This window comes from Eubalaena glacialis, chromosome 6 (genome assembly GCF_028564815.1).
Source record: "Eubalaena glacialis isolate mEubGla1 chromosome 6, mEubGla1.1.hap2.+ XY, whole genome shotgun sequence".
NCBI lineage: Eukaryota > Metazoa > Chordata > Mammalia > Artiodactyla > Balaenidae > Eubalaena > Eubalaena glacialis.
In genome coordinates this window covers 110940096-110952271 of record NC_083721.1, presented here as the reverse complement: position 1 = coordinate 110952271, position 12176 = coordinate 110940096, and the positions used below count along the sequence as shown (strand labels likewise).

The following is a 12176-nucleotide window of genomic DNA, read 5'->3' as shown; positions in this document are numbered from 1 at the left end:
ATTATGTGCTCCTTTGATAGTGTCCAAGAATGAGTGGCGGAATACATTCTAATTACCCAGAAAGAGCTTTTTTGCTGATAATGAAATTTTAAAGTTTTCACAAGTAGCTAGTTAACATCTGTTTTATTACCAGTTAGAGTTGTGAGGAGTACAATATGTGAGCTTCCTAGATGAAATCACCCTTTTGAAGCTTTACGAATACAGTTAACATCTCTGTAGATCAAGGCTAGTAACAGAGGTTGTGACGTATCAGGCATTTATTTACTAAAAGTACACATACCAATTTAAGTTCTTTTTAAAATATAATTATTATATTAAAATTTTTAAACTGCTTATTTAGATGTTAAATAAATAAACTGCATTGAGAGAATCTTATTCCTATACTTGAGTCCTTGGAATCTTACTTACTTACTAAAATTTCATTAGTGGTAAGTCAAGAGATCATTATCCGCAAACTTGAATAATGTATGAGTTACCTTGAAAGTAGCAAAATTATTATGGGTCTCTGGGATCGGGCAAATTAAATTATTATTTTAAATAATTGTATGGACATAAAACTTAAGTAAAAACGCCTATGGCTTGCAACTTTGATAAGACTATGAAGTCAAAATAAATCTACAAAATAGAGATATGCAATAAAACCAACACAATTCTAATTAACAGTAATTTTAATGTGAGAGATGATGATGTTTTGTCAAAATGAAATTGTCTTTTATAAAATTCCAGTGGTCTGACCACAGGAGCATGGATTCTTTTGCCTTCAGCATATCTATTCAGTGCCTACCAAGTGATGTCTTAGTTCTTCCACTTCTCTATTTAAGCTACAGTAAAATCTCTCTTTGTGCAGTGTCTTCTAACAGCTTTTGAAGTGAATGCATCGTGTGCAGATTAAATCAGTTTATATTCTTATTAGCCTTTTAGAAACATGTTTGATTAAGAGTGTTGGTCTTGGTACAAATCCTGGCTCTGCCACTTAAGAGTTGTATCACGTTTGGCAAGTTACTTAGCTTTTCTGACCCTCAGGTTTCTCACCTGTAAAATAATAATAAAAAATAGTGCCTACTTCATGGGTCTGTGGTGAAGAGCAAGTAAGACTGTTCATAAAAAGTGTCTAGCACAAGCCTGGCACATAAGTGTCCTGTTATTTGGCATCCACTTGATTATAAACGCAGTCATGGTCCCTGAAACTGCAGGGATTGCTTGTCTGTGAGCTGGCCCTCCAGGGCACTGCTGTCCAGTAGCAGTTTGTGCAGCGATGGAAATGTTTGGCTCTGCTGTCCGGGACAGTAGCCACTCTCCACACCTGCCTGTTGACCACTTGTAATGTGACTAGTGCAGCTGAGGAACTGAATTTTAAATTTTATTTAATTTCAATGTAAATATCCATGATTAGTGATTACCATATAGACAGCACAGATCTAGAGTATGTTGTATGTCATATTATTGTCAAATTGAAAACAAAATTTAAAATGTCTCAGAGAACTTGAGCATACTAGAGAATATGTCAGTGGACCACAGTTTTGGAATCCCTTCAGTAATTCTGTGGTGATTTGGCAGTTGTTTCTCTTCTCCTTTTCCTGCTCTCGGTGGTTCTGATGGCTGTTTGTTTCTCTCCCGGGAAAATCAACCATTCAGCATTGTTTCCCAGCCTATCCTGAAGCTCTTGGCTGCTGGAAGATTATTTAAAGGCAGTTCATCAGGCACATTCACGCTTAGGCTCTCTATGGAAACTGCTTATTCCAAGCTGACATCTACTGAAATTTGCTGTTTACTTCTTCCAAACCATTCACAGATCTGTACGCAGGAACACACACTCATTAATGTCCATTTACCTGCAGTTATCTGCAGACACCTTTGAAAGCAGCCAGCTTCTTCCATCTTATGGTCTTGAGGAAGGTTTCAGTTGAAAGGAAAAATGCCTTCCAAACAGTAGATACTCATGAAATGTTTTTTCAATGATATCGTAGCCTGTGTTTACATATATTTAGTATGCATGTAAGATGTTTATTTCATCCTATTTATGTTGTCATTAGTAGTTTCAAGTAAACACTGACCTGTGTGTCTATTTGAATGACTTAACTTATGTTAATCATGATCATTTTGCCATTAATCATTTTCAGGTGTTAGTTATTCCGCCTGAAACTCCTTTCTCTTGTATTTTCTCAGTCCATAGTGTACAAGTTGTAAAATCAAATAGCAACTATCTGAATGAATTAACTGCGTAGCTCCTATTTTCAGGTAATTGTCCTCATAGAGATTTAAGGAGAGAACACTGTCCCAGGGAAGGGAGGCATTCCAAAAGAAATGGGTAAGCTCTTTGGAATGTAGGTTACTATTAATAGAATAAGAACCTTAGACGGACTTTTTATTTTAATTTGTTGACTTTTACTTTCTACTTGTGAAATTCAGAATTAGCAGAATTAAAACCATGGATTACTTTGGTGGTGTGCCCCACCCTCACCTCCAAGTAAAAACAGAAAGGACAGGATTACTTTTTAAATAAATTCTATAATAATTTTATAGGAAGGCCATCGTATTTGAAGGAAAAAGTAAAAATGATGAGAGGTGGTTTTTCATTTAAATTAGTAGGAGTTATTTCATTTTGGTAATTATATAATGCTATGTTGATTTTTTCTTCTTCTTCCTAAATTACTTTCAGGTTTGAGTTTACACATAAAAAACAATCAGGTGGTGCAGGCCAGTTTGGAAAAGTGATAGGTGTACTGGAGCCTCTGGACCCAGAGAACTACACTAAGTTGGAGTTTTCAGATGAAACATTTGGGTCAAATGTTCCAAAGCAATTTGTGCCTGCCGTAGAAAAGGTAAAAATAAAAAAAAAAACTTTATTGCATTTAAAAAAAAATCAAAAACCGTCTATTAGGTGTCAAATCACATTGCTATCACGTTGTCTTCTGTGGTTCATTTTCATTACAGTTCTGCTTCTTTTTCTCATTAAGCTTTCCGTCTGATTAGAATCTTTAAGTTCAAGAGCTATAAATATATGCTGTGACGATGAGGGGAAGTCATTCTGTTTCTTAATCATAGTTATTGTATTTCTCTTGATAAATTTAAACGACTTCATTGATTATAATCAGCACTTGAAATTTGCAGTAGGCGTTAGGGGTTTATGAAAGTTTTAGGTGTACTGATGTAGTAGAATGGACATTCATTAAGATTCCCAACACCTGGGTGCTGTCCTAATGTCTGCTAGTGATTAACATGCCCTTGGGTAAATCAGAGCCACTTTCTTTTGTAAACTGAGCATATAGTACTTAATTCCGAACCCCTCACAAACTCAAGGATCAGATAAGACTGATATTTCTTTGGGAATTGTGAAGTGATTTGCACATATAATGGGGTTACTAGTGATTTGTTGGCTTTCTAGGTCAACTGGCTTTAAGACTGTTGTAAACCTTTAGCAACTGTCTATTCTTGTAGATTGAGATTTTTAGGTTTTTTTAACCTTTTAACTTAGAAATCTTTATTAACAGATCATAATTTTGGCTTCAGCATTAATTTTGGTAGCATTTTTTGTGATTAGTGTGTTTCATTCATTATACTTTATATCAAGACAATATTTTGTCATTCACACACTTGTAAATTATCTTTTATTCTCCAGGATTAATGTAAGTGAAGGAAAGCTCAGATATTTTTCAGCATTTAGAGTTTACAGTTTTGAATGTCAGAAATATATTGTACTACATGTGCAGCTGTGTGATTGTCTTGCCATGAAAAACTATCTTGAATTGTAGGAGCTCTACGAGTATTTAAGTGACTGAATGAAAAAAAAAATTGCACACTTATCAAATTGTACTCTTTAAATATGTATAGTTTATTGTATATCAGTTATACCTCAGTAAAGCTGCTTTTTTAAAAAAAGAATTGCTTTGGAAAAATGAAATTAGCTTTTAATTTTAGTTCTTACTGACATTGTATAACACTAAAGCTGTTAGGTAGTGATCTGCCAATGAGGCAGAGCAGTGATAGGTATACAGTAGGAGCTTAAGACACAGCTGTTGATTAGATGTCAGTTTTGATTGAAGTTTTATTTTAGAGAATTTCTTAGATTTGCCTTTCCTCTGTTTCCTCCTTGTAAAATTAAGATCATGCTGTCTCTGTAATGCATCATGAGAGTTTAGTAATTCTTGAAGATGAGGTTATGAGAAAGTGATTGCTAGCACTCTCAGCATCACTTTCAAACCAGCTCTCACCTTTAAGTAATAGAGTTTTCCAAGGGATTGCTCATCTAGATTCCACAATAATAATACTTAAATAGGCTGTTCAACTTAAAAAAAATTTTTTTTTTTAAAGAATGAAATATAGCATACATAAAAATGTTACACTTCTGAATACTAAAACGTTTGGGGGTTTTTCATAATGCTTCTGTGAGTGAAACCCACTCACTCCAGAAGTTGTGTTCATTCATTAACAGGGGTTTTTGGATGCCTGCGAGAAGGGCCCTCTGTCTGGTCACAAGCTCTCTGGGCTCCGGTTTGTCCTGCAAGATGGAGCGTATCACATGGTGGATTCCAATGAAATCTCTTTCATCCGCGCAGGAGAAGGTGCTCTTAAACAAGGTACGCTGTGTCTGGCAGTTGCCACATCAGTGCATCTATTTCCCTGGTGGACCATCAGAGCCGCAGAAGGCAGCACTGTGTTGGTTAGGTCTTCTTCCCATCCCCCCCACCCCACCAGAGCAGTAAGCAGCACACCAGGGAACATGATAGGCTCTGGGCAAGTATTCATAGAATCAAAGTGAGGATAGATTACTGTGTTTTCTTTCTTACAAAATTAAAATCCTACTTTGTTCTCCTAAATTATCTGGTATTTTTTTGTAAGTTTAAATTCATAGATAATCTGTAAGTTCTACTTTTAATAGAGAAGACAGAAATGCTCAGAATTATAAGAATTATTTTAAAGAAACATTAATTATAGTCATCCTGTTTTTAGTGATTTATTCAGATGTCAGAAAAATCTATAAATTTGTAAACAACTTTTTCATGTATGACATTGTAGGCTTTTAGGCATTTGAAAGAATTCAGTAAACCTTATTCTCAGTGCAGACTTCTTGTTAAACTGCTAAAATTGTCAACCTTTCTCACATAGAATAATATGTCTATTAAAACCCTGATGAAACAGAACCCTAAGCAATTGCAGATATATCTGATTCATTGCTTTTAAGAGAGAAAAGCAAATGACGGCACAGCAGTTTGACGTTGGGGGCTTTTACATTGTAACTGGGAGCCAGAAAATTCATTCTCTTTGTCATCTCTTCCATATCCATTATATGGTAATTCATTAGTTATGTCCATAAGTGGATTTTTGCAGAGAATTACATTATGATTCACAAAACATTTCAGAGATATTTTTGTCAAAGAGGGTCAAAATAGACAGCAGAAAATTAATCCTAACACATCATTTCCAGGCATTCGGAAAATCAGGGTTTTATTGTATGAATTTTGGACTTTGTTGTTTTTGGTCTGTTTGCATCTGTGACCAGGTGTGGGGCAATGGCTGGAGAAGGTTGCTCATTCCTTGACCAGGTTGCTAATTCCTTATTTTAGTTAAACTAATGGGAGCCATTAGTAATTTGTGGTTTCGTTTCTCAGTTGAGAAAGGGTGAGAGAATCCTCCATTTTCTTTATGCCAGCTAGCTGTCTATTAAAAATGCATTTGAAATTTATGATCTAGAAACCTTGTCACAGTCTGTCAGTTGTATTAATAGGAAAAAGGGAAATAAAGTCACAAAAAAAATAAGACTTTATTAGGCATGATTCAGATTGTATTGATAACACCTGCCTCTTGCCTTCTAGGGGTTCACCACTTTAATAAATCTTAAACTGGCAAATTGGTTGTAATCACTTCATATTCTTTTTTTCAGCTTTATTGAGGTGCAGTTGACAAAATTGTAAAATATTTAAAGTAATGATTTGATAAATGTATACATTGTGATACTTTTTTAAAGTATAGTTAAAACAAATTAGAAATCACCAACTGTTCTATGCTGGTTCTTGACTGGAAATTGGTAGCTTTCCTGGATAGAGGTTGCATAAAGCAAGGTAATTGGTAAAATCAATTAACAAAGAGCCTCAACCTTTTTAATTATACCTATATGAAATATAAATAAATATAGATTATATGCCCATAACATACACATATATAGCCATGAAAAAAGTCTGTATGTCTGTGCATATTAACTAAACAGGTAGATATGTACCATTCAGTTTGTAAATACTTAAGTGTACAAATACTGTTATGTGTGATGACTGCCTGGTGGGGTGCAAAGGAAAAGCACCAGATAATAATTGAATTGAGGAGTATTGGTTTTTGCCAGATAAATATGTGCAAATAAACAGGTTGCAAGCGTGAAAAATGAATTACTTTGCTGTATCATCATCTGATTCTTATTTCTCCATGACTGAAAGATAAAAGGGTAAAAGGGTAAAAGGAAATTTTTGCTGGGCTCTTAAGAAAATCAGCTTTTCATGCATACACCTCCACTGATTATCATATGAGAGTTTTAGGGTGGAAAATGTTGATAAATGAGCTTAGTATCAGATTAGCTTATACTTTTGAGCTATTCTCTATTATCAAAATTGGAAGAAAAATAGTTCAAATTCTCACGTAGTTTTCATTAAAAAAAAAAAGAAAACTGGAACTATTTTCAGTCACAATGTAAACTTTGCCCCTGAGATTAATCAGTGATGTAACTAAAACTGAAACGTGAAATTGAATGTTCTTTCAGGGACTGTTTCACCCCATGGATGTTAACCGTTGCCATCATTGTCTATGGCCAATTTTTAGACCGCTGTGCTTGGTCTCTGCAGAAACATTGAACTTGTAGCTACTCTACAAGAGAAATAAAGGCCTACCCAGAGTCATGTTAGCTCATTTTACTCAGCAGTGTCCCTTTTCTGATCTCCTGGGCTTTGAGTTTGAATGCTGGCTCTACTTCATACTTAACTCCGTGGAAATGGGCAAGTCCAGGCTGTTTGGAGATAGTAATGCCAAAGTATTAGATGAGAATGTACTTGAAAACACTTGCACACACATATTTGGTCATAATGAAGGCTAATCCCTCTTCCCTTCGCATTACCTTTGACCTAGCACTGTGCAATGCCACCCATTTGCCAGCTTTTGGTCTCAGAGTGGTCATAATAACACTTATTGATCACTTTTGTGCTGTGTATTATGCTGACTACATGAATTATCATATCTTATCTTCAACAGTGGCCTTATAGTTGAGAAAATTGAGACTCAAGAGTAGTTAATCAAATGGCCCAAGGTTACATGTTAGTTAGTGGTGGAGCTGAGAGTTAAACCCAGACCAGAGCCTAGCCCTTGACCACCTCCTCACACAACCTCTTTAGCACCCAGCCTGGTGTTATCAACTTTGTCCCTAGGGGACTGAAATAGAAACATTACCACCTCTACGCACCACTTTGGTTTAAAAGGTCCTGTGATGGTGTGGTTATTTTCACTTGCTTTTTATTCTACTTCAGGAAAAATTGCTTGTAGGACTTGGCTGCCATGTGACTATTAAAAAATGGCAGGATGAATTTAGCTCCGGAATCTTGTCATATGGAATGGGACAGAGAAAAGCATGAATAAGGGCGAGGTGAATCAGAAGGTGGATTTAGGAAGAAAGAGGGAGTTGAAAGGAGCAGGGTGAGGGAGTATGAAACCGAGAACTGGACAGGCCGTCCTCAGCAATTATGTGTAGTATACACTATATACTTGGCCCCTTCTTTCTCTTTAGAATATGACCGTCTTACACTCTAGCTCTTTTATATTACTGACCTATATTGAAAACACTAGATAATGTGTAACTAAATTTTAATATGTCTGTTCACATCTCTCTTTCTGGGTACCTTCTTCTGCATTAATTACATTTATTTAGAGCCAAGGAAGCTCTGCTGTTGTGGTAACCCAAGAAGTTAACAAGAAATAGAGCTTCTTCAGTCTATCTAGAATTTTTAGTCTACTGCTTTAGCTGTCTACGTAGAATTCTGCAGGCTTAGCTAATGAAACTTAGGAGTCTGCAGAGTTCAGTTATTCCTCTTTTCAGAACAAAATTCACTAATTAGGAGTAATGAGTCAAAGTTAGGTCTGAGCTAAGATATGATTTGAATTAGAAAACATTTCAAAGAAATGCAAGTATATTAAATGGCTGTTCTTATAATTATTGCACTTAAGCTAATAGTGTCTTTAGAACAAGTGCTTTAATACAAGAATAATTGCTGACTAGATTATTATAAACAAATTGATGCTTGGAAAATTATTATTTTAAAACAAAATATTTTCTTTGTCACCTTTTCATGTTATGCTTAAAGTCTTTATTTAAAGATAATTCATCCAGTCTGAGGCTGAAGTATTATTCCACACTATCATGATGTCCAAATTAAATATGAGTGTTTGAAGTTTTTTTATATTCTCTCCACACTGTTACATTTTCAACCTCAGTCAGCATTTGTCACAGTAAGAAGTGTTCTTGTTATGTACTAAGTGGGATTAAAAAAATAAGGTTTTTTTATTAAAAAAAAACACACATAAAAAACACATTGGGGTTTAGTGCTTAAATGGCCTTTAGCATCTAGGCCGATGTCTTTATTTTGTAGGTAAAGAAACATGACCTGGATAGATTGTGTTTTTCCAAAAGGCGTATAACTTATTAGAGGCAGAGCAGAAACTAGAAACTTGGTTTTCTAATTCTCAATCGGGTATTGAAATTGTTTAGCCTAGACATTATCTCAGGCGTGACTTGATTATTGTCTCCAAGTATAAATAACTGTCTGCCAGGGACCAACAAGAAAGAATTGATTTACCTTGGTCAGAGACTTAACAGATAGTGTCTTTATTCCCGAAGGATTTCAGAAAGAATTAGTAACCCTCAACTGCATAATTTAAATGGGAAGGGACTTGATCGAATGTTGTTTTAAGACCCTTTTATATTACTTCTGCAACCTAATGATTTTTAGGATAAAAATATGGTAATGGACATACTAATATTAGAATTAAGTGTTGTCTTACTGGAAGTTCCATTTAGAAGAGTGACTGCTGCTGCTACTAGAAAAATGAGTCCAGATCAAATATTTTAACCTTGTCATTTATGTGTGTACCTTTGGGAGAGCACTTTCTATTTCCCTTTTGTATATGTGGATAGGAAAGAGTTCCAGTTTGTTTAAAGATTAATAAACCAATTTATATATTTTTTAAACCCTAGCCCTGGCAAATGCCACATTATGTATTCTTGAACCTATTATGTCTGTGGAAGTTGTAGCTCCAAATGAATTTCAGGGACCAGTGATTGCAGGAATTAACCGGCGCCATGGAATAATCACGGGACAAGATGGAATTGAGGACTATTTTACACTATATGCAGATGTAAGTACTGTTAGTCACTGACAACCTTGCTTTTATTATCCACAGGAGGAAATCAGAGTTAGCTTTTGTTTTTGGAAATTGTAGAGCAAATTGGCACATTTCCATGGCTGAGTGTTGAATTTGTGGCTTATATGTATGTGGTAATTTCGGTACTTTGCTGTTAGAGCATCTCTTTAAGTGCAAAATCTAAAAATAAGATTCATTTCAGGTAGGCCTTTTGTGAGTATGTCATTTTCTTAGATGTATAATTACCTTTCTCATTATAGCTTTGTTTGCATAGCCGTTTTATTATGTTCTAATTTATTGGGATAATATTTAATTCCCTTGCCTGTCCCTTACTTAAATCTCATGGGAGAAAGGGTTTATCACGTTACCTAAGGCCTCTTAGAAGACACTCCTCTTGGCATATGGCCTATCATTGAGGAGTCCAAGGGAAAGTTGTATTCACATTTTCACAGAAGAAACACTTCTGAGTGCTTGAGCTGCAGCTGCGTGGAGTGGGGATGAGAGGGACAGCTGTTAGTGGTGTCCGCTCCGTGAAACTGAAAGATTGGGTTTCTAGTTGTGTCTGTCAAATGAAATTATTTTCAAATAGGGTTTCTACTGTGGTAAAACAAAAACAGGTTTCTCTTTGGCTTTTAAGCTAGGAGTAGTTAGTAGAAACCTGAATCTAAAGGAGTTAAATGACTAAGTCTTCTCTGTATTTTTCTCAAATATTTTTCAATAAGCAATGCTGAAATATCTACTGTGTATGTTTTCAGGTCCCTCTAAATGAAATGTTTGGTTATTCTACTGAACTTAGGTCATGCACAGAGGTAAGCAAGTGTTTAAATTTTACTTCAGTGTTCTTCAAGAGGCCATCCTGCAAAATCATCATTTTTGTGAAATCTTGTCTTTGCATGACTTTACTTGATAGTTGTTTTAAAAAAAAAAAAAAAAAAAATCTGCTTTTTGTTTCTGTTTTTGTGTTAAACCCCCAGGGGAAGGGAGAATATACAATGGAGTACTGCAGATATCAGCCATGTTCACCAGCTACACAAGAAGACCTTATCAATAAGTATTTGGAAGCTACAGGTCAACTTCCTGTAAAAAAAGGAAACGCCAAGAACTAACTTTCCTCACTTTGTTGACTAACTTTAACTGTATCTGCAAGGTTTAGATACGTTAATGGATTCATGGAATAAATTCAGCCTGAAAAGAAGTAATTTTAGAAGCCCTTCCTATTATATTCAGGAGCTTCTGTTATATCATAGTTAATTCTGTGTATATCTCAACTGTTGATTGGTTTTATACCTCAAATAAAATATGATTATTACTGAAATATATTTAATATTTATTTGAGGGAGGAAGAGACTTATTTTTGTTATACTTAATAGGCTTAGAACATGTATAAACCTCCAAATTTTTTCATCATAAGAATTTTCAACATACAGAAAAGCTGAAAAAATAGTACAAAGAACAGCCATATACCTTCCATCTAGACTCAACAATGAACAATTTTGTTAAATGTTTATCGGATAATAATTTGTTTTGTCATATTTGCTTTATCTGTTTGTCTGTTGTCCATCTATGTTGCATACTTTCATTCTTCAAGTTGTTTTGCTGTATACTTGAAAGTGAATTGCATATATCATGACACTTCTTGGAGTATCACCTTTTTTGTTTAAGAGTGGATTCCTTTGTGACAACCTGGATAGCTAGCCCTAGAGGGTATCATGCTAAGTGAAATAAGTCAGAGAAAGACAAATACTGTATGATTTTACTTAAATGTGGAGTCTGAAAAACAAAACAAGTGAACAAACATAACAAAATGGAAACAGCCTCACAGATACAGAGAACAAACCAGTAGATGGTGGTCAGAGGGGAGGGAGGAGCAGGAGGAGGAGTGAAATAGGTGAGGGAGATTAAAAGGTACAACATAAATGAGGCACAGGGATAAAGTGTTTTTAAAAAAAAAAATGGATTGGAGAACACTCTTCAGATTTTCTTTGGGATATTAAAATGCTAGCTAAATTTCTAGCTGTTTTATATAGAGCTGATTGCTTCAATTTGTGGCTTCTGCAGATTTTTAACTGCTTGTTTTTAGGAGTATAAATGTTACTTTTTTGCAGACCTGTGAGGTAAAAAAAAAAGGCCCTTGCATATGCTATTCTTGTCTATGTTCATTTTAATGTTTCTGCAGCTTGGAAATAATAAAATATAACCTACAGGGTTGCTGGCTAGTCTATTTCATCCACCTATTAAAGGCTAGCTGAATTAGAGTCTGTTGGAATGTATCATATATTGTATTCATTGAGATTGTGAAAGAACAAATGTTAAGCTAGAGTATGTTGGACATTGCCAGGGAGTTCTACCATATTGTTCAGAATTGTTTCATCCAAAAACCATCTGATGTGAAAGACATATCGTAGTCCTTTCCCTTAGTGGATAATAGACATGAAATAACTGTTTTAAATTCCTTTGTTTTTCTTGATTTGTAGATTTGGCTCTATAACTTCAGGTTCCTAGAAAAAAAGACCTTTAAAAAGTATTGAGCAAATGTTTTCAAGGCATTTGTTAAATGCTTTAAATGCATTATCCATTTTAGTTTTCACAACCCTATGAAACTAGGTACTATTATTATGTCCATTTTGTAATAGAGGAGGCAAAAGCACAGAGAAGGTAAATAACTTATCTAAGACCACACAGCTCATTAACTTTTCAAATTGATAATGCAGTTATGATACTCATCAAACCAAGTGCATTTTCCCATGAATATGTCTGTTGCTACAGTAGCATCAAGCCTGAAAAAT

At 34.9% G+C, this 12176-nt stretch overlaps 1 protein-coding gene across 1 annotated transcript in view; it reads left to right on the top strand.

Moving 5' to 3' along the window:
- Window positions 1-10777, top strand: part of GFM1 (G elongation factor mitochondrial 1) — a 41931-nt gene extending 31154 nt beyond the window's left edge. The window contains exons 14-18 of the mRNA XM_061194525.1: window positions 2660-2822; window positions 4433-4577; window positions 9224-9384; window positions 10146-10199; window positions 10365-10777. Coding sequence (XP_061050508.1) covers window positions 2660-2822; window positions 4433-4577; window positions 9224-9384; window positions 10146-10199; window positions 10365-10496 — 655 coding nt within the window. The 3' untranslated portion in view covers window positions 10497-10777. The remainder of the gene's footprint in view (window positions 1-2659; window positions 2823-4432; window positions 4578-9223; window positions 9385-10145; window positions 10200-10364) is intronic.
- The last annotated feature ends 1399 nt before the right edge of the window (window positions 10778-12176 follow it).